The 21,203-nt window shown below is 44.0% G+C and overlaps 2 protein-coding genes across 2 annotated transcripts; both read right to left on the bottom strand.

Annotated features, from left to right (window-relative positions):
* Positions 1-4,068: 4,068 nt before the first annotated feature.
* LOC144500933 (interferon a3-like) lies at positions 4,069-5,897 on the bottom strand. Its single transcript, XM_078224432.1, has 4 exons — positions 5,766-5,897; positions 5,319-5,408; positions 4,276-4,509; positions 4,069-4,167 (listed from the first exon to the last, which is right to left on the bottom strand). Exons 1-4 carry the CDS (start codon positions 5,895-5,897, stop codon positions 4,069-4,071), a joined length of 555 nt encoding a protein of 184 aa, XP_078080558.1.
* Positions 5,898-10,910: 5,013 nt separating this feature from the next.
* On the bottom strand, positions 10,911-12,602 carry LOC144500932 (interferon a3-like). Its single transcript, XM_078224431.1, has 4 exons — positions 12,471-12,602; positions 12,023-12,112; positions 11,118-11,351; positions 10,911-11,009 (listed from the first exon to the last, which is right to left on the bottom strand). The coding sequence occupies exons 1-4, from the start codon at positions 12,600-12,602 to the stop codon at positions 10,911-10,913; spliced, it is 555 nt and encodes a 184-aa protein (XP_078080557.1).
* Positions 12,603-21,203: the final 8,601 nt, after the last annotated feature.

Below are 21,203 nucleotides of genomic sequence, written 5' to 3'. Positions count from 1 at the left end.
TTTTGTATTGTTCATTCGTGGGACATGGGCATCGCTGGCTGGCCACCGTTTGTTGCCCATCCTTAGTTGCCCGAGAGCAGTTGAGAGTCAACCACATTGCTGTGGATCTGGAGTCACATGTGGGCCAGACCAAGTAAGAATGGCAGATTTCCTTCCATAAAGGACATGGTTGTAATGTCCTGACTGTGTAATTAAGTATTCACTCACCAACTCGATGGAGTGATGGAATTTGACTTCCACTGAAAACCAATGGGCCTGCCAATAGGAGACTGTCTGTTGAGTTTGTTCCCATCTCCCCTTAAAGTCTGCCCCCCTCATTCCTCCCCAACAGACATTCATTCATGGTGGAGCTCACTGCGCAGACTGTGATTTCACAAAGAGGCCATTGTGAATGCGCTTGACTGGTTCGTCAGCAGGAGGTTGTTGGTCCTGAACTATCCTCACAGCACACACAGATAGACTGCAAAAATGCATCAATGGATAATGAGCAGAAACTGTATACAATACGGACTAATTTACTCTGCTTTACTTCACGGCCCATTATAACCCCTCTGCCACAATCACAGCCAAGGGCAATAACCTTATCGGAATTGATTCTGGAAACATTCATGACATGATTGGCTCACCTACTCATGAACTTAATCAATTGAGACCTGCTTCTTTGTAGAGACACCAATGTTAATATAAAGACGCGATGCTTGAAGATTAACTTCTCGCTCTAGCCTAATAGAGCATTTAGAACAAGTTAAATGACGAACGGATCAATGCGCTGTCTGAATCATTGTGAGACATTTCAGGTCACGGTGACACAGTAACTCTTGGGTCTCCTGCCTCATTCTCCTTTACCCTCTCCACCCCTCCGGCAGGGTCTACTGGGGTGAATGTTAACTTTTCCTTATACTTCCTGTCTTTTTTTCCTCGCCATCAAATAGTGAAGAACGAATGTCACTTCCAAACTTGCAGCTGCTTAGATATTGAGAGAAGTATAGGAACAGGGCCGGAATGCGTTCCAAACCAGGATAGAGTTTTGAGAGATGCGATCGGCAAGTCCAGCTGAAGCCGGCGGAGGCAAAACACCTCATTACTTGGCATTTCTGGCTGAAAGTGGCAACAATTGCAACCCTCTATTTCGCACTGCCATGCCTGCTGTACCGGTGATTTTGATTTGATTTATTGTCACGTGTATTGGTATACCGTGAAAAATATTGTTTCTTGCTCGCTATATAGACAAAGCATACCGTTCATACATAAGGAAAGGAGAGAGTGTTACAGTCATAGCTAGGGTGTAGAGAATGATCAACTTAATGTGAGGTAGGTCCATTCAAAAATCTGATGGTAGCAGGGAAATGTTCTTGAGTTTGTTGGTACGTGTCCTCAGATTTTTGTATCTTTTCCCGACAGAACAAGGTAGAAGAGCGTATTTCTGGCATGTGTGGGGTCCTTAATTATGCTGGCTGCTTTTCCGGGGCTGCGGGATGTGTAGACAGTGTCAATGGATGGGAGGCTGGTTTGAGTGATGGACTGGCATTCGTTCAGGAGACTTTGTAATTTCCTGCAATCTTGGATAGAGCAGGAGCCATACCAAGCTGTGATACAACCAGAAAGAATGCTTTCTCGGGTGCATTTGTAAAGGTTGGTGAGAGTTGTAGTGGACATACCAAATTTCCTTAGTCTTTTCTAGAAGGTAGAGGCATTGGTGGGCTTTCTTATCTGTAGTGTCAGCAGGTTGTTGGTGGTCTGGACACCTAAAAACGTGAAGCTCTCAACCATTTCTAGTTCATCCCCATTGATGTAAACAGGGGCATGTCTTCCACTACATTTCCTGAAGTCGATGACTATCCCGATTGTTTCGTTGACATTGAGTGAGAGATTATTGTTGTCACACCAGTTCACCAGATTGTCTATCTCGTTTCGGTACTCCATCTCATCATTGTTTGCGGTCCGACCCACTACCATGGCGTCATCAGCAAACTTGGAAATCGAATTGGAGGCGAATTTGGCCACACAGTCATAGATGTATAAGGAGTATAGTAGGGGGCTGAGAACACAGCCTCGTGGGGCACCGGTGTTGAGGATGGTCGTGGAGGAGGCGATATTGCCTTTCCTTACTGATTGTGAGTAAGGAAGTTCAGGATGCAGTCGCAGAGGGAGGAGCTGAGGCCCAGGCCACGGAGTTTGGAGATGAGTAATTGGGATGATTGTGGAGAACCGTATCTCGTTGGTTGTTTAACTATCGACCACCATTCTCAACTTCATATGGCAAATGCCTTTCAGAAACATATCCTACATTGTTGTGTCGATGATGGGGTGAAATGCAACATGCATTGGAAAATCCCCGATGGCCAAAAAAAGGTGAGAAATGACAATAATGTGGGCAACGCTGCTTTTTCTCTTCACTATATGTATATGAAATAGTATACAATTTTTTACATGATGATAATGCTTTCATGATATGCATAGTTGTAAGTGCTCCAAAAAGACACAGTGCCGCAAAGCAACTTCGCACTGGAGGGAAATTCGAGAAATAATGCAGATGACAGGTATTTCAGTCTTGTTAACCAATAAGTGGAAAGGTACACTTTGTGCTCATTAATGGTCAGCGTTTCAATGAATGTCGCAAAATCTTTGCACAATGCAATTTCTTGCTAAGAGATGATCAACAATGTGTAAACAGAGCTTTGAGATGAATTCGCAGTGGAAACCCCTTCCTACCAAATGGAAGCGTTACGCTATCAGGAGACACATTGCCCCGAAAACAATAAGGTCACATCTGGGCGACTGATCGCCAACAAACCATTCATTTACCCCTGAACATCTGCTGATTGTGTTGTGGTGCCACCCTGAATGGAAAGCTAAGCTTCACAGTCAATAGCTATTATACATTCTGATTATAGTTGTATTTCTCGATATATTGAAGGGATTCTTTGACCGGACTTTATTACTTTTTCTCTATAACAAGGCCGTTTTATTTCCATTTCGTTCACTTCGGTGTTGCGAATAATTGAATCATTTTGTACCATGTAATATTTAGCCAAAATGTTTGAGTCTTGAAAAAAAATACCATGACCTGATGTAAATCTGAGTTGCAAACAGTGGGAATCTTTTCGATAGATATTTGTTTGCATTTAGACATGATTTCAAGAAATCAAAAATTGCAAACACAGCACAGTCAAAGAGGAAAACTGATAATATATTTAACATCAAAGCATTCAGGTTAAGAAACGGTTAAATATTGAGAATGGAGTATGTTTCTCCGATGCTGTTTACATTAATGGTCTATAACCTGAGTAGATCACCAGGTGCTCATTGACAGTGGGTGTGCATTTGAACAGCAATTGAATACATTTCGGTTCTGACAGAGGACAGCACAGCTAATCCCGTGCTCAAAGAAGTAAATGCAACTTCTCGAAATGTACCAGTTTCTATTCTGCAGCTATTAACAAGAGACACATATTTCGATGTCTTATTTCGTATCTGCACACACTTTAGGACAATAGTGCGGAAGTAATTCATTTGAATCCGCTCATAAACATCATCCAGAACAGATAGAGTCTTGGCGAGGGACATGAATTCGGAAGCACTGGGCCGCCCAAACTCCATAACCCAGTGATTGAAATCTCTCACATAAGATGAACAGAAACACCCAGCTGACATCGACATCAATGTGGAAACGAAGACAACATCATGAAACTCAAAGTTCAAAATATTTATTGTGAAACTGTAATTTGGGACACATCTGATGCCAATAAATACAGTCTATTACAATATAAAACTGCTGTAAATAAATATATATCTTGCAGCCTCTCGCATTCATCAAATATTTTTAGTTTTGAAATAGGTTCACACAGTGCATCCAGGTATGAATATTAGACTCATAAATTAAATATTAAAAAGGTATATTATTATTTCATTCTGATATTATGTTGTACAATGGCCATTCTCACACTGGTAAACCAAACCGGCTTGTGCAGCTGACTGAACAATATAATCCTTCGATAAAAATTATACAATCTTTAAATAAATAATTACTGTTCTTTGTCTTCATATAAATATATCGAAAGAAATTCTTTAATTGCTTCTGCTGATTTGTGCCGTTATGAGAAGGAGCTGTTGTAATCGGCCTCTGGTCTCCGTGCGGATTATTTCCCAGGCACACTCACTGAATCCCTGAGAAATGGAAACATTGAGGGACATGGATTAGAGAATGAACAGATTTCAATGGGGTGAAAGAAACAACATGCCGGTAATCACACAGTCAATTATCCATTGTCCCACCTGCTGTTTGAGAAACTTTTCCAGTTTCCTAAAGTAATTGTGAATGGTGGAGTTTCTCCTCAGCCTGGATCCCGGGTTCCTGACACATTCTTCCAGCTCACTGAGCTGCCGATCCAGGAGCAGCCGGAAATGTTCCACCTTGTCCCGCGCCCATGTGACTGAGCCCAGATTCATGCTGTAGACCTTGTTGATGTGGCGCAGGGTTTGATGGACAATTCGGATCCTGTCCTGAGTCTGGACAAAATATACACAACGACATATTGAGGACATTTCTCCTTTAGCTGATTATTTAAATAGGAGGTTATTTAAGACGACAACGTGATCTTGATCAACTGGGTCATTGGTCCAAGAAATAGCAGATTGAGTAGAGAAGTGTACAGGAGTCCAAAACTAGAGGGCATAGATTTAAGGGAGAGGGGAATGATTTAAAAGCTACCTGAGGGGCAACTTTTTCACACAGAGGATGGTGTGTATATGGAATGAGAGGAAGTGGCAGAAGCAGGATATATTACAACATTTGAAAGTCATTTGGACAGGTACATGCATAGGAAAAGTTTAGAGGGATATGGGCCAAACACAGGCAAATGGGGCCAGTTCAGTTCAAGAAACCTGGTCGCAATGGACGATTCGGGCGGAAAGGCCTGTTTCCGTGCTGTATATCTCTCTGATTCCACGTTTACGCAGTAAAAGTGTAAGAATCACGAATTTCAAAAGTCAACACCGTCTTTTCTGGTGACAATTTTGATCAATATCAAACTGGTTACTGGTATTTTCCTCTTTTGGCGAGCAAATCTGGTACTGACAGCATTTTGGGGTAAATGGAGAGAAGAAGGTCAAACTATTCCGCAGAATGTCTATCAGTCCCCAAAATGCTCAACATTAAATTTTCAGTCTTACGACAATCAACAAAATAAAGTCTTTGCCTTTAAAAATCATTTACATTGTTCCTACTGTTGGGGGGATGTGGATACATTATCCGATATATCTATTATACCTGGTAGCATTAACAGAATGATCAGACAGGTTGCAAAGTGCACACTCACCTGTAACCTCTTGATGAGCTGGTGCAGGTCCAGGGATTTGGTCTTCAGTGATTCTCTCGTTGCCATACACTGGAATGGGAAGGGACCTCCCTGCAACAGGACAGAGTGACTGTCAGAACCGGCTCCAAGCTCACACTTCACAAGCGGTCCTTACTCTCAGAAACTTGCCCCCAAATCCAGCACGGTCATTCAACAACTCGCTGAAGCATTTTATCTCTCACATATTTTACTGACCATCGAAATAAATCACTCTTCGTAAAAAGTGTTTCACATTTCCACACACTTCCTTCTATATTTTAATACTTCAATGTGCATTACATCAAGGAGATGCTCTGCACTTTTGGAGGAGAACACATTTAATCTCAGCAATTCCTCGACAGGAGATTATCCCGAGAAGCTGCAAGTTTGGATTGGTTACTCGAATCCCGGATCTCTGTATAAACTCACCATGTCCCTCAGGGACCTTTGAGCATTCTTGTTAAGGACTTGCTGTAACTGCAGCCTCTGGCAGTCCTGGCTCAGGATCCCGGGCAAACAGATTAACAAAATCCACAGCCCGCAAACACTCGGAACAAACATGTTGAACCAACACAGGGTAAAGCAGCGATCAGAAATCACAGAAAGTGACTGGATCGGGGTTCAGTGCCGAACACCAGCTGAAATCCTTCGCTGTAGGATTGCAAGGAATATTCATCCATTGTGTCCTTTTGAAGGTGTGAACCAGGATATTCCTTTGACGTTACAAAATCGAGTCGATTTTGCTTCTAACCGCGGTGTGTTTTCAGGGAATCTTTTAACATGTTTCCAGAAACGACTTCTTCATTTGAAACCGTTTTCACTTTCTGCTTAATTAAGGGAATGCATTATCTCTCATAAATTTGGATGCAAATATATCCTTTGATATTAAAAATCGGACAGATGCTACCCAAACATTTGCCTCTGTTGGCCCTTTTTTGGCTTGAGAAAAACATCCGTTAAAAAAATCATTGCATATGTTTTAAGATTCTAAAATGCGGAACCACCTTATCTCGGGAACTGCATGACTCACAGTCAGTGTAATCTGTTCAGAATTGGATGAGATTTAAAATATTAGGCTGGGCTCTAACAGGGAAGAATGATGGGTTTGATGTGGCGGGGAAGGTGAGAAGTGAATTGATTCAATGCCATTATGGAAACTGCACTAAAAATCCTGGATGCTCATTTAAACTCAAGGATTTTGTTTTATTCATTCGTGGGACATGGACATCGCGAGCTGGCTAGCGTTTGTTGCCCATCCTTAGTTGCCCTAGAGCAGTTGAGAGTCAACCACATTGCTGTGGATCTGGAGTCACATGTGGGCCAGACCAAGTAAGAATGGCAGATTTCCTTCCATAAAGGACATGGTTGTAATGTCCTGACTCTGTAATTAAGTATTCACTGAACAACTCGATGGAATGATGGAATTTGACTTCCACTGAAATCCAATGGGCCTGCCAATAGGAGACTGGCTGTTGAGTTTGTTCCCATCTCCCCTTAAAGTCTGTCTCCTCTCATTCCTCCCCAACAGACATTCATTCATGGTGAAGCTAACTGTGCAGACTGTTATTTCACAAAGAGGCCATTGTGAATGCGCTTGACTGCTTTGTCAGCAGGAGGTTGTTGGTCCTGAACTATCCTCACAGCACACACAGATAGACTGCAAAAATGCATCAATGGATAATGAGCAGAAACTGGATACAATATGGACTAATTTACCCTGCTTTACCTCACGGCCCATTATAACCCCTCTGCCACAATCACAGCCAAGGGCAAGAACCTCATTGGAATTGATTCTGGAAACATTCACGACATGATTGACTCACCTACTCATGAACTTAATCAATTGAGACCTGCTTCTTTGTAGAGACACCAATGTTAATATAAAGACACGATGCTTGAAGATTAACTTCTAGCTCCAGCCTAATAGTGCATTTAGAACAAGTTAAAGGAGAGGGGCCATGTTTTTGAGGAAGAGAAGGTGTTACAAGCTAATAGGCTGGAGGAAATAGATGTTCGGAGGGAGGATGTCCTGGCAGTTTTGAATAAACTGAAGGTCGATAAGTCCCCTGGGGCCTGATGAAATATATCCTAGCATTCTTTGGGAGGCAAGGGGTGAGATTGCAGAGCCTTTGGCTTTGATCTTTGGGTCCTCGCTGTCCCCGGGTTGGTGCCAGAGGACTGGAGAATGGCGAATGTTGTTCCTCTGTTTAAGAAAGGGAATAGAAATGACCCTGGTAATTATAGACCGGTTAGTCTTACTTCGGTGGTTGGTAAATTGATGGAAAAGTTCCTTAGAGATGGGATTTACGACCATTTAGAAAGATGCGGATTAATCCAGGATAGTCAGCACGGATTCGTGAAAGGCAAGTCGTGCCTCACAAATTTGATTGAATTTTTTGAGGAGGTAACTAAGTGTGTTGATGAAGGTAGGGCAGTTGATGTCATATACATGGATTTTAGTAGGGCATTTGAGAAGGTCCCCCATGGTCGGCTTATGATGAAAGTGAGGAGGTGTGGGATAGAGGGAAAGTTGGCCGATTGGATAGGTAATTGGCTGTCTGATCGAAGACAGAGGGTGGTGGTGGATGGAAAATTTTCGGATTGGAGGCAGGTTGCTAGCGGAGTGCCGCAGGGATCAGTGCTTGGTCCTCTGCTCTTTGTGATTTTTATTAATAGCTTAGAGGAGGGGGCTGAAGGGTGGATCAGTAAATTTGCTGATGACACCAAGATTGGTGGAGTAGTGGATGAGGTGGAGGGCTGTTGTAGGCTGCAAAGAGACATAGATAGGATGCAAAGCTGGGCTGAAAAATGGCAAATGGAGTTTAACCCTGATAAATGTGAGGTGATTCATTTTGGTAGGACTAATTTAAATGTGGATTACAGGGTCAAAGGTAGGGTTCTGAAGACTGTGGAGGAACAGAGAGATCTTGGGGTCCATATCCACAGATCTCTAAAGGTTGCCACTCAAGTGGATAGAGCTGTGTAGAACGCCTCTAGTGTGTTAGCTTTTATTAACAGGGGGTTGGAGTTTGAGAGTCGTGGGGTTATGCTGCAACTGTACAGGACCTTGGTGAGACCACATTTGGAATATTGTGTGCAGTTCTGGTCACCTCACTATAAGAAGGATGTGGAAGCGCTGGAAAGAGTGCAGAGGAGATTTACCAGGATGCTGCCTGGTTTGGAGGGTAGGTCTTATGAGGAAAGGTTGAGGGAGCTAGGGCTGTTCTATCTGGAGCGGAGGAGGCTGAGGGGAGACTTCATAGAGGTTTATAAAATGATGAAGGGGATAGATAGAGTGAACGTTCAAAGACTATTTCCTCGGGTGGATGGAGCTATTACAAGAGGGCATAACTATAGGGTTCATGGTGGGAGATATAGGAAGGATATCAGAGGTTGGTTCTTTACGCACAGAGTGGAATGGACTGCCTGCAGTGATAGTGGAGTCAGACACTTTAGGAACATTAAAGCGGTTATTGGATAGGCACATGGAGCACACCAGGATGATAGGGAGTGGGATAGCTTGATCTTGGTTTCAGCTAAAGCTCGGCACAACATCGTGGGCTGAAGAGCCTGTTCTGTGCTGTACTGTTCTATGTTCTAAATGATTAAAGAGTCAATGCTCTATCTGAATCATTGTGAGACATTTCAGGTCACGGTGACACAGTAACTCTTGGGTCTCCTGCCTCATTCTCCTTTACCCTCTCCACCCCTCCGGCAGGGTCTATTGGGGTGAATGTTAACTTTTCCTTATACTTCCTGTCTTTTTTTCCTCGCCATCAAATAGTGAGGAACGAATGCCATTTACAAACTTGCAGCTGCTGAGATATTGAGAGAAGAATAGGAACAGGGCCGGAATGCGTTCCAAACCAGGATAGAGTTTTGAGAGATGCGATCGGCAAGTCCAGCTGAAGCCGGCGGAGGCAAAACAGCTCATTACTTGGCATTTCTGGCTGAAAGTGGCAACAAGTTCAACCCTCTATTTCGCACTGCCATGCCTGCTGCACTGGTGATTTTGATTTGATTTATTGTCACGTGTATTGGTATACCGTGAAAAATATTGTTTCTTGCTCGCTGTATAGACAAAGCATACCGTTCATATATAAGAAAAGGAGAAACCTCTTTTTAGGTCAAACCAAGTAAACAAACTCAAATTAAATCAGGACAAAGTAAAAGGGGCAGCTCCCCAAAAAGGAGGGGGAACAGCCCGAACAGAAATCAAAATGCAAAGGAAACTTAAAAACATCAAATTAAAATGTGATTATTAGGGTCAATAATGCACCCCAACCCCTGCGGTGCCCAGCGGGCGTGGAAAGCGTCAACCTCGCCCATGGACACCGCATGCTCCCTCTCCAGGGACACCTGGCCGCGAACGTAGCCGCGGTAGAGGGGAAGACAGTCAGGATGGACGGCCCCCTCGATCGCCCGCTGCCTGGACCGGTAAATGGCGCGTTTCGCCAGGTCGGTTCTGACAGACCTCTTTTTAGGTCAAACCAAGTAAACAAACTCAAATTAAATCAGGACAAAGTAAAAGGGGCAGCTCCCCAAAAAGGAGGGGGAACAGCCCGAACAGAAATCAAAATGCAAAGGAAACTTAAAAACATCAAATTAAAATGTGATTATTAGGGTCAATAATGCACCCCAACCCCTGCGGTGCCCAGCGGGCGCGGAAAGCGTCAACCTCGCCCGTGGACACCGCATGCTCCCTCTCCAGGGACACCTGGCCGCGAACGTAGCCGCGGTAGAGGGGAAGACAGTCAGGATGGACGGCCCCCTCGATCGCCCGCTGCCTGGACCGGTAAATGGCGCGTTTCGCCAGGTCGGTTCTGACAGAGGGCAGCATAGCTAATCCCGGGCTCAAAGAAGTAAATGCAGCTTCTGGAAATGTACCAGTTTCTATTCTGTAGCTATTAACAAGAGACACACATTTCGATGTTTTGTTTCGTATCTGCACACACTTATTTTCCCTTTGGGACAATAGTGGGGAAGTAATTCATTTGAATCCGCTCATAAACATCGCTTTCAGATCCGACATTCTTGGCGTGGACTTGAATTCGGAAGTTCTGGCTCAAAGGTTTTGGCGCTGTGCACTGGGCCGCACAACCTCCATAACCCAATGACTTAAATGTCTCACACAAGATGAACAGAAACAGCCAGCCAACATCGGTATTAATGCGAAAACGAAGACAACATCGTGAAATTCAAAGTTCAAAATATTTATTGTGAAACTGCAATTTGGGACACATTTGACGCCGGTAAATACAGTCTATTACAATATAAAACTGGTGTCAATAAATATATATCTTGCAGCCTCTCTCGCATTCATCAAATATTTTTAGATTTGAAATATGTTCACACAGTGCATCCAGGTATGAATATTAGACTCATAAATTAAATATTATAAAAATATATATTATTATTTCATTATGATATTATGTTGTACAATGGCCATTCTCAAACTGGTAAACCGGCTTGTGCAGCTGACTGAATAATATAATCCTTCGATAAAAATTATACAATCTTTAAATAAATAATCACTGTTCCCCAGTCTTCATTAAATATATCGATAGAAATTATTTAATTGCTTCCGCTGATTTGTGCCGTTATGAGAAGGAGCTGTTGTAATCGGCCTCTGGTCTCGGTGCGGATTATTTCCCAGGCACACTCACTGAATCCCTGAGAAATGGAAACATTGAGGGACATGGATTAGAGAATGAACAGATTTCAATGGGGTGAAAGAAACGACATGCCGGTAATCACACAGTCAATTATCCATTGTCCCACCTGCTGTTTGAGAAACTTTTCCAGTTTCCTAAAGTAATTGTGAATGGTGGAGTTTCTCCTCAGCCTGGATCCCGGGTTCCTGACACATTCTTCCAGCTCACTGAGCTGCCGATCCAGGAGCAACCGGAAATGTTCCACCTTGTCCCGGGCCCATGTGACTGAGCCCAGATTCATGCTGTAGATCTTGTTGATGCGGCGCAGGGTTTGGTGGACAATGTGGATCTTGTCCTGAGTCTGGACAAAATATACATAACGACATTAGTGAGGACATTTCTCCTTTAGCTGATTATTTAAATAGGAGGTTATTTAAGACGACAACGTGATCTTGCACAACTGGGCCAGTGGTTCAAGGGATGGCAGATTTAGTAGAGGAGTGTAGGGGAGTCCTAAACTAGAGACCATAGGTTTAACGTGAGAGGGGAAAGATTTTAAACGGACCTGAGGGGCAGCTTTTCACACAGAAGTTGGAGCTCGAATTTAAAAAGTCAACACCGTTTTTTGTGGTGGCAACATTGATCATTATCAAACTGGTTCCTGTTATCGTCCTCTTTTGCTGAGCTAACCCGATACTGTCAGCATTTTGGAGTAAATGGAGAGAAAAAGGACAGACTATTCCGCAGAATGTCTGTCGGTCCCCCAAAATGGTCAACATTACATTTTCAGTCTTATGACAATATATAAGCCTAGGTAGGTAGGGACATGACCGGCACAACTTGTGGGCCGAAGGGCCTGTTTGTGCTGTATTTTTTCTATGTTCTATGTTCTATAATAAATTAAATAAAGCCTTTGCCTTTAAATATCATTTACATTGTTCCTACTGGGGATGTGGATACATTCCCCACATATCTATTATACCTGACAGTACTAACACAATGATCAGACAGGTTACAAAGTGCACCACTCACCTGTAATCTCTTGATGAGCTGGTGCAGGTCCAGGGATTTGGTTTTCAGTGATTCTCTCGTTGCCATACACTGGAATGGGAAGGGACCTCCCTGCAACAGAACAGAGTGACTGTCAAAACCGGCTCCAAGCTCACACTTCACCATCGGTCCTTACTCTCAGAAACTTGCCCTCAAAACCAGGACAATCATTCCACAACTCGCTTAAATATTTTACCTCTCACATGTTTACCTGGCCACCCAACTGAATCACTCTAAGTGCAAAGTGTTTCACATTTCCACACACTTCCTTCTCTACTTTAATACTTCAATGTGTATTCCATCAAGGAAATGATCTACATTTTTATTAGGAAACGGATTCAATCTCAGCAATTGCTCGACAGGAGATTATCCCGAGAAGCTGCGAGTTAGGATTGGTTACTCGAATCCCCGAAACTCAGTATAAACTCACCATGTCCCTCAGGGACCTTTGAGCATTCTTGTTCAGGACTTGCTGTAACTGCAGCCTCTGGCAGTCCTGGCTCAGGATCCCGGGCAAACAGATTAACAAAATCCACAGCCCGCAAACACTCGGCACAAACATGTTGAAACAACACAGGGTAAAGCAGCGATCAGAAATCACAGAAAGTGACTGGATCGGGGTTCAGTGCCGAACACAATATTAACACCAGCTGAACTCCTTCGCTGTTGGATTGAAAGGAATATTCATCCATTGTGTCCATTTGAAGGTGTGAACCAGGATATTCCTTTGACGTTACAAAAACCAATCGATTTTGCTTCTAACCGCCGTGTGTTTTCAGGGAATCTTTTAACTTGTTTCCAGAAACGACTTCTTCATTTGAACCCTTTTTCACTTTCTGCTTAATAAGAGAGTGCATTATCTCTAATAAATTAGGATGCAAACCTATACTTCGACATTAAAAGCTGGACAGATGTTACCCAAAATTTCACATCTGTTGTCCCTTTGCTGGCCAGACTTAGATAAGTAATTCATTTTAAAAGTCGTTTCATATGTTTTAAGATTCTCAAATGTGGAACCATTTATATTGGGAACCGCTCCGCTCACTATCAGCGTGTTGTGCTGTGTACTTATTGGAATGTTTAAAATGTGAGTTTTGTTTCTTTACCTAAGCAAGCACACACTAGCAAAACTACTTCTGGGATGAGAGATTGAGAAGGTGAACATGCAATCCATGGAAGTTTGGCGAAACATAGAAACTAGAAGCAGGAGTAGGCCATTCAGCCCTTCGAGCCTTCTCAGTCATTCATTTTCATCATGGCTGATCATCGAATTCAATACCCTGATCCCTCTTCCCCCATATTCCTTGATCCCTTTAGCCCCAAGAGCTATATCTAATTTCTTCTTGAAATCACACAACGTTTTGGCTTGAACTACATTCTGAGGCAGTGAATTTCACACATTCACCACGCTCTGGGTGAAGAAATTTCTCCCCACCTCAGATCTAAAAGGTTTACTCTTATCCTCAAACTATGATCCCTAGTTCCGAACTCCCCCACCATTAGGAACATTCTTTCCTAATCTACCCTATCTAATCCTGTTAGAATTTCATAAGTTTCCATGAGATCTGCTCTCACTTTTCTAAACTCCAGTGAATACAATCCTAACTGACCTAGTCTCTCCTCATATGACAGACCTGCCATCCCAGGAATTAGCCTGGTAAACCTTCACTGCACTCCCACTATAGCAAGCGCATCCTTCCTCAGATAAGGACACCAAAATGGCACACAATAGTCCAGGTGTGCAAATTTACCCAAATTATTTCAGGATGGTAGTGGTGGTGTTGGGATGGGTTGTTGGGGACGAGGGGTGGGGGGGGGGGGGGCGGGGGAGAGTGTGTTTAGTTAAATGGTTAGGTTGAAAAGGTTCCTTGGAACACAGGAGGTTGAAGGGAGATTTGATCAAGATGTACACAGTTATGGCAGGTTAGATAAGGTAGACAAGAAAAGCTATCCCATTAGCTGATGGTACAGAGAACAGTGAACACAGACGTATGGTGTTGGCCAAGAAATAAATGGGAATATGAGGAAAGATTTTCTACACAACCAGAAATAATGAGCTGGAACTCTCTTCCCACAAGGATGGAGGAGGAGATATAATCAATGGTCAAATGGAAATTGGGTAGGTAATTGAAAGAAATAAACTTGCAGGGCTACAGGGAACGAGCAGGTGAATGAAACTGACTAGATTGTTTTGTGAAGAACTAGCATGGACTCAATTGGCTGAATGGCCTCATTCTGTGCTATAAATTACTCTGATTTTTTAACTTCTTGTAGAAATTGGATGAAGGTGGCATAGACACATGTGTGCCCATATTGTGGATGTCTGGAATGTAGGTGACACTGGTACTTTTTTATATTTTTTCTTCATAGAATCATAGAAACCCTACAGTACAGAAAGAGGCAAGTCTGCGCTGACCACAATCCCACCCAGGCCCCACCCCTGTATCCCCACATATTTTACCCACTAATCCCTCTAACCTACGCATCTCAGGACACTAAGGGGCAATTTTAGCATGGCCAATCAACCTAACCTGCACATCTTTGGACTGTGGGAGGAAACCAGAGCACCCGGAGGAAACCCATGCAGACACGAGGAGAATGTGCAAACTCCACACAGACAGTGACCCAAGCCGGGAATCGAACCCAGGTCCCTGGAGCTGTGAAGCAGCAGTGCTAACCACTGTGCTACCGTGCCGCCTGTGGTCTATTCATGTCATGTCATGTCAAGTGTCTGTAGGCAGATTGGCAAAGAAAATCTCCTCACAGAGTCACAGAATTGTTATGGCGCGGAAGGTGCCTATTTGGCCCATCGTATCTGCAACAGCTCCCCAAATGAACATTATGACTTAGTGCCATTCCCCTGCCTTTTCTCCTGCACATTATTTCTATCCACATAATCATCTAATTCTCTCTTGAATGCCTCGATTGAGCCTGCTCCCACCACAGTTCCAGGCAGGGCATTCCACACACAAAACACTCGCTGTGGGAATTTTCTTTTCTCACATCACATTTGCTTCTTTTATAAATCACTTTAAATCTGTGCCCTCTCACTCTTGATCGCTTTATGGTTGGGAGCAGTTTCTCCCTATCTACTCTGTACAGCAGCCACCACCCCTCCCCCCACTCCCCCCCGCCCCCCCCCCCCCCCCCCCAAGAGATTGATTATCTCTATCAAATCTCTTCTTAGGCTTCTTCTCTGCAAGGAGAACTGATCCAATCTATCCTCATAATTGAAGTATCTTGTCCTTTTCTTCTGCACTCTCTCCAATGTGTTTGCATCCTCCTATAATGTGCCACCCAGAACTGTACACAATATTCCATTGGAGGTCTAAACAGGGTCTTGTATATAAGTTCAGTATAATCTCCTTTCTTTTGTATTCTGTGTCCTTATAAATAAAGCCCAGGATATTGTATACTTTATTAACTTCTCTCTCCACCTTCAATTATCTATGCACATATGCACAAAGGTCCCTTTGCTCTTGTACCCTCTTAAGAATTGTGCCTCATATTTTATATTGTCTATCCATGTTCTTCTTATCAAAATGCATCATCTCACACTTCTCTGCATTGAACTTCATATGCCACCTATTTGTCCACTCCACCAACTTGCGCTGGACTGTAGCGACTAGGGGAATTTCACACTAACTTCATTGCAGTGTCAATGTAAGCCTTACTTGTGACTAATAAATAAACTGAACTTTAATAACTTGCCTAAGTCCATTTGAAGTTCTACACCATCCTCTTCACAGTTTACAATGCTGCCAATGCTTCCAAGTCATTCTCAAACTTTGAAATTGCCCCTTGCAGACCAAGATTGAGATCATTAATATATATCAGGAAAATCAAGGGTCCCAATATCAACCTCTGGGTAACTTCTGTACAAAGCTTCCTCCAGCCTGAAAGATATACATTGATCACTGCTTAGACAATTTTGTATCCACAACTGTCCTTTTTATTCCATGAGCTGTAACTTTCTTCACAATTCTATTGTGTGGCACTGTGTCAAATACTTCTTGAAAGTCCACGTATATCACATCAACAGCATTACCCTAATTCACCCTTTCTGTTACCTTTTCAAAATACTCCAGCAAGTTAGTTAAACATGATTACCCCTTTAGAAATCCATGCTGACTCTTCCTAATCAACCAACATTTTTCCACGTAACTACTAACTCTATCCTGAATAATTGTTTCTAGAATCTTTCCCACCACTGGAGTTAAACTGATGGGTCAAAAACTGCAGCATGGTGGCACAGTGGTTAGCGCTGCTGCCTCACAGCACCAGAGACCCGGGTTCAATACCGGCCTTGGGTGACTGTTTGTGTAGGGTTGCACATTCTCCCTGTGTCTGCATGGGTTTCCTTTGGGTGCTCTGGTTTCCTCCCACAGTGCAAAGATGTGCAGGTTAGCTAGTTTGGCCATGCTAAATTGTCCCCTAGTGTCCACAGATGTGTAGGTTAGGTGGATTAGCCACGGGAAATGTGTGGGGTATGGGGATGGGGTGGTGGAGAGGGCCTGGGTAAGATACTTTGTCAGAGAGTCAGTGTAGATTCAGAAGGCTGAATGGCCTCCTACTGCATTGTAGGGATTCTATGATTCCATGCTGGCGCTATCCTTATAATCTTTTTTTGAACAAGCATCTGCAATTCTTCAGTCGTCTGGCACCTTCCCTGGGTCTAGAAAAGTCTGGAAGATTATGGCCAGTGCCCCTTCAACCTCCACTCTCATTTCCTACATTAATATATTGGGTGCATCTCAATCCAGTCCCAGCACCTTTAAGCACCAACAGTCTATCTAATATTTCCTCATTATCAGTTTTAAACCCTACGAGTGATAGTGTTTACACCTCTGTGGCCTGTATAGCATCCATTTCCTTGGTAAAGACAGGTAGATGCTAAGTATTCACTTAATACCTCAGCCATGCCCCCTGCCTCCATGTGTAAATTCCCTTTTAGGCCCCTAATCAGCCCTACTCCTCCTTTTATTACACTTTTACTATACATTTGCCGATAGAAGACTTTGGGATTCCCCTTTATGTTGGCGGTCAGTCTTTTCTCACACACACGGGACTGTTGTATTGTAAGCCACTACTAATCCTGGGTCTAGGTGAGGCTGTTGCCGGTGCAGGCTCGATGGACCAAATGGCCTCCTCTGACACTGTACAGATTCTATGATCTTCTATTATCTAATCCACTTGAATCCATTCAGATAAGTAACAGAGATGTCATTCTAACACCACAGCAGATAGGAACAGTAGGAAAGCTCAGACATAAAAACTATCGAGGTTTTTAACATAGAAAGAGGTCTTTTGGCCCATCACCCTTGAAACAGTACAGAATTAATCCTGTACCCTAAGCTCTACCGCCATCACATTCAGTTCCAGGTAGATATCCACACTGTTCTCAACATGTACAATGACCCCTGCCTCAATCATTGGCTTGCACAAAGCATTCCAGCCTTTAACAGCTCTGGGAGCAAGCTAAACCAGAAAACAGGTGGCACGGTGGTACAGTGGTTAGCACTGCTGCCTCACAACGCCAGGGACCTGGGTTAGATTCTCGGCTTGGGTCACTATCTATGTGGAGTCTGCATGTTCTCCCCATGTCTGTGTGGGTTTCCTGTGGATGCTCTGGTTTTCCCCCACAGTTTGAAAGATGTGCTGGTTAGGTGCATTGACCATGCTCAATTCTCCCTCAGTGTACTTGATGTGCCAGAGTGTGACGACTAGGGGATTTTCACAGTAACTTCATTGTGGTGTTAATGTAAGCCTACTTGTAACACTAATAAATAAACATCGCGAATGCACAACAGCCCAACCAACTCCTGAGAGGCAAGTTCAGGTGTTATCCCCGTGGATTCTTAAGACTTTTGAATGCAGGAGCACCGCTATCCTTGGGAAGTGTACCTCTCAGGAGGAGAGATGGTGCAACAACATGGGGATCTCAGCCTTACTAACTGAGTTAGCTTCACTAACTCTACCAGTCGGCAGGGGCGGCGCAGTGGTTAGCACTGCTGCCTCACAACACCAGGGACCTGGGTTCGATTCCCGGCTTGGGTCACTGCCTGTGCGTGGGTTTTGGGTTTCCTCCGGGTGCTCAAGTTTCCTCCCACAATCTGAAAGAGTGCTGCTTAGGTGCATTTGGCCGTGCTAAATCCCTTCCACAGGTGCCGGAGTGTGGCAACTAGGGAATTTTCACAGTAATTGCAGTGTTAATGTAAGCCTACTTCATAGAAATCATAGAAACCCTACAGTGCAGAAGGAGGCCATTCGGCCCATTGAGTCCGCACCGACCACAATCCCACCCAAGCCCTACCCCCACATATTTTACCCGCTAATCCCTCTAACCTACACATCCCAGGACTCTAAGGGGCAATTTTTTAACCTGGCCAATCAACCTTATTCTTTGGACTGTGGGAGGAAACCGGAGCACCCGGAGGAAACCCACGCAGACACGAGGAGAATGTGCAAACTCCACACAGACAGTGACCCGAGCCGGGAATCGAACCCGGGACCCTGGAGCTGTGAAGCAGCAGTGCTAACCACTGTGCTACCGTGCCACCCACTTGTGACACCAATAAATAAAGTCTGCTTTTCTACTGACCCGGACGAGCTGAAAACTGGAGAGCCGGGTTGATGTTGGGCAGTTGGGGGTGATGGAGCTGGGGCCCACTGGCCACATCTGGGACACCAGCAGTTGGGAGAAACAGAGGGACCCTAGATAAAAGCAAAATGAATGAGGTGAGAACGATTGTCATGGAGTGGTTTGGTCATATAATGTGCTTTATCTATCAGATCCCCTCCATCTCATTCCCAAGTCAGGAAAATAGCTGATCATTATTTATTTGAATTCATTGATTAATAAAATCTATATATTTTAAAATCTCCCACTGAGCCGGAACCGTTTTGCTTTTGATTCAGATTTTTTTTCTTTAATTTCCGTTTGATTTCAGTTCTGAGTGTCGCAATCCGCGGATGCGGTTCGGTTGAAAGTGAAAATCGCAGCCGCTTTTACCAGGCGACAGCTGATTGTCTCTCACTGTCCCATTGTCTTGTACTTTTCTTCAGGGTGAATTCCTTGCGTTTGAAAAATGAATGTGCTACAAAAAATTCTGGTGCGGGTGTAAATCCAGGGTTTTTTTCACTTTTATGATGCAGAGATCATTTATATTCTCCTCCGGCTCACTGAAACTTCACTCTCTCGAATCTGAGGACAACTGTTTGCCTCTTGTCGGAGTATTCATCTTGAGCAGGCAAGGAGACAGCAGAAAGGGCTTAATTTACGGGGGGTGGTGGGGGCAGGTTTGAGTGCCTCTTGCTGGTTGTTGGTCGCTCATCATTTTATGTTGTTGCAGATCCAGTTCTCTCCAACGCCCATGGCTCTTCCGTGCATCTGGAGATTTTGGGTAGCCTCGATCTTGCTGTTCGGGACCCTCAGTCTGGGCTGCGAGCAGTTAGTCATTCAGAATGCAGCCACTCTATTCAAGCTGAGGGCAATGGTGAGTTTGAGTTGATCTCCACTCCTCCCGTCCAATCGCCAAGATTAATGTATGTGACAAAGTTGCTCTAACCGGGATTTCCTCAGTTGCAGAGAAGCCGGTTAACTTTAGACTGTGTGACCAGCATGAGGACACCTCAGATCCTCCCAGTGTCTCTCATCAACCTGACAGCCAACTTAACTGTAAGTATTAAGTGCAGAAGGTAAATTTCTTCTATGGCAGGAGCTATCACAATGTATTTTCAATGTCTGAGCTTTACTGAGGTACAGTGACATATTCTATTGGACTCTCTAAGGGAAAACGGTGGCGTCGTCTCTTAGCTCAGTAGATCCAGTAACCAAGGGCAATGCTCTGGGGACCTGGGTTCGAATCCCCACACAGCAGGTGGTGAGAAAAGCAACACACTGCGGATGCTGGAATCTGAAACAAAAACAGAAATTGCTGTAAAATGTCAGCAGGTCTGACACCTAGAGCAGGATTCTCCGGCTGCGCTCACCGCAAAAACAGGGAGAATCCTGTCCGAGGTCAATGGGCCTTGGCATGGTCTGCCCTCTACCTGTCCACTGCAATTCCTGTGGCGGGCGGGACGGGATAATTCTGGCCCTGTGGAGAGAGATTAGAACCAATGTGTCAAGTCTGGATGACTTTCCTCTCTCCACAGATGCTGTCAGACTTGTTGAGGTTATCCAGCATTTTCTGATTAAGAAAGTGGGTCAGGTCCATAAGACCATAAGACATTGGAACAAAAGTAAGTCATTCAGTCATCGAGTCTGCTCTGTCAGACAATGAGATCATGACTGACCTGATATAAGACCATAAGATACAGGAGCAGAACTAGGCCATTCAGCCCATTGAGTCTGCTCCACCATTCAATCATGGCTGCTAAGTTTCTCAACCCCATTCTCCCACCTTTTCCCCATAACGATTGATCCCCTCACCAATCAAGAACTTAACTATCTCTGTCTTAAATATACTCAATGGCCTGGCCTCCACAGCCTCCTGTGAGGATGAATTCCACAGATTCTCCACCCTCTGGCTGAAGAAATTCCTCAAATTGGTTCTAAAAGGTCGTCCCTTTACTCTGAAGCTATTCCCTCGGATCCTAGTCTCTCTGACTAATGGAAACATCTTCCCCACGTCCACTCTATCCAGGCCTTTCAGTGTTCTGTAAGTTTCAATGAGATGCCTTATCTCCATTAGCCTTGATTCCTTCACTGATTAAAAATCCAACTGTCCCAGCCTTGAACATACTTAACAACCCAGCCTTTACAAAGGGTCATCCTGGCTCACAACGTTGGCTCTATTCTCACAGCAGCTGGTGATACTGTCTTCTATAAGAAAATCAAGTGAAACAAACTCACCTTTAAGGAAGGAGATCTGCCATCCCAGCCTATATCTGATTTCCAGATCCACAGCAAGCCAACCATTCAGATGGACAATTAATGTTGGTCCAGCGTCTAATGTATGCATTAAAAAACACCATTTCCATTGAACTAACTATTCATGTATAATAGGTCGAGGGCAAGAGGCTGGCTATCCGTCAAACAGTGGATCAAGTCAACCAGATTTTCAGTCAGAAGCTCAGCACAGTACCCTGGAACCCTACCCAGCTGGAAGGATTTCGAGTTCGCCTGTATCAACAGCTGGAAGGACTTAATGAATGTGTC

The sequence above is a fragment of the Mustelus asterias genome, chromosome 11 (assembly GCF_964213995.1).
Source record: "Mustelus asterias chromosome 11, sMusAst1.hap1.1, whole genome shotgun sequence".
NCBI classification, from domain to species: Eukaryota; Metazoa; Chordata; class Chondrichthyes; order Carcharhiniformes; family Triakidae; genus Mustelus; species Mustelus asterias.
The sequence above is the reverse complement of the archived record's forward strand: the minus strand, read 5'-3'. Positions and strand labels throughout refer to the sequence as shown.

Bases quoted from the DNA above. Each gene is read 5' to 3' on its own strand.
- LOC144500933 (XM_078224432.1), bottom strand. From the start codon at position 5,897: ATGTTTGTTCCGAGTGTTTGCGGGCTGTGGATTTTGTTAATCTGTTTG. The intron at 4,510-5,318 runs GTGAGTGTGCAC...TATTTTGTCCAG, and splicing joins AGCTCATCAAGAGGTTACAG to ACTCAGGACAGGATCCGAAT. The intron at 4,168-4,275 runs GTGGGACAATGG...TCCATTTCTCAG, and splicing joins AAAAGTTTCTCAAACAGCAG to GGATTCAGTGAGTGTGCCTG.
- LOC144500932 (XM_078224431.1), bottom strand. From the start codon at position 12,602: ATGTTTGTGCCGAGTGTTTGCGGGCTGTGGATTTTGTTAATCTGTTTG. The intron at 12,113-12,470 runs GTGAGTTTATAC...GTTCTGTTGCAG, and splicing joins AAAGGTCCCTGAGGGACATG to GGAGGTCCCTTCCCATTCCA. The intron at 11,352-12,022 runs GTGAGTGGTGCA...TATTTTGTCCAG, and splicing joins AGCTCATCAAGAGATTACAG to ACTCAGGACAAGATCCACAT.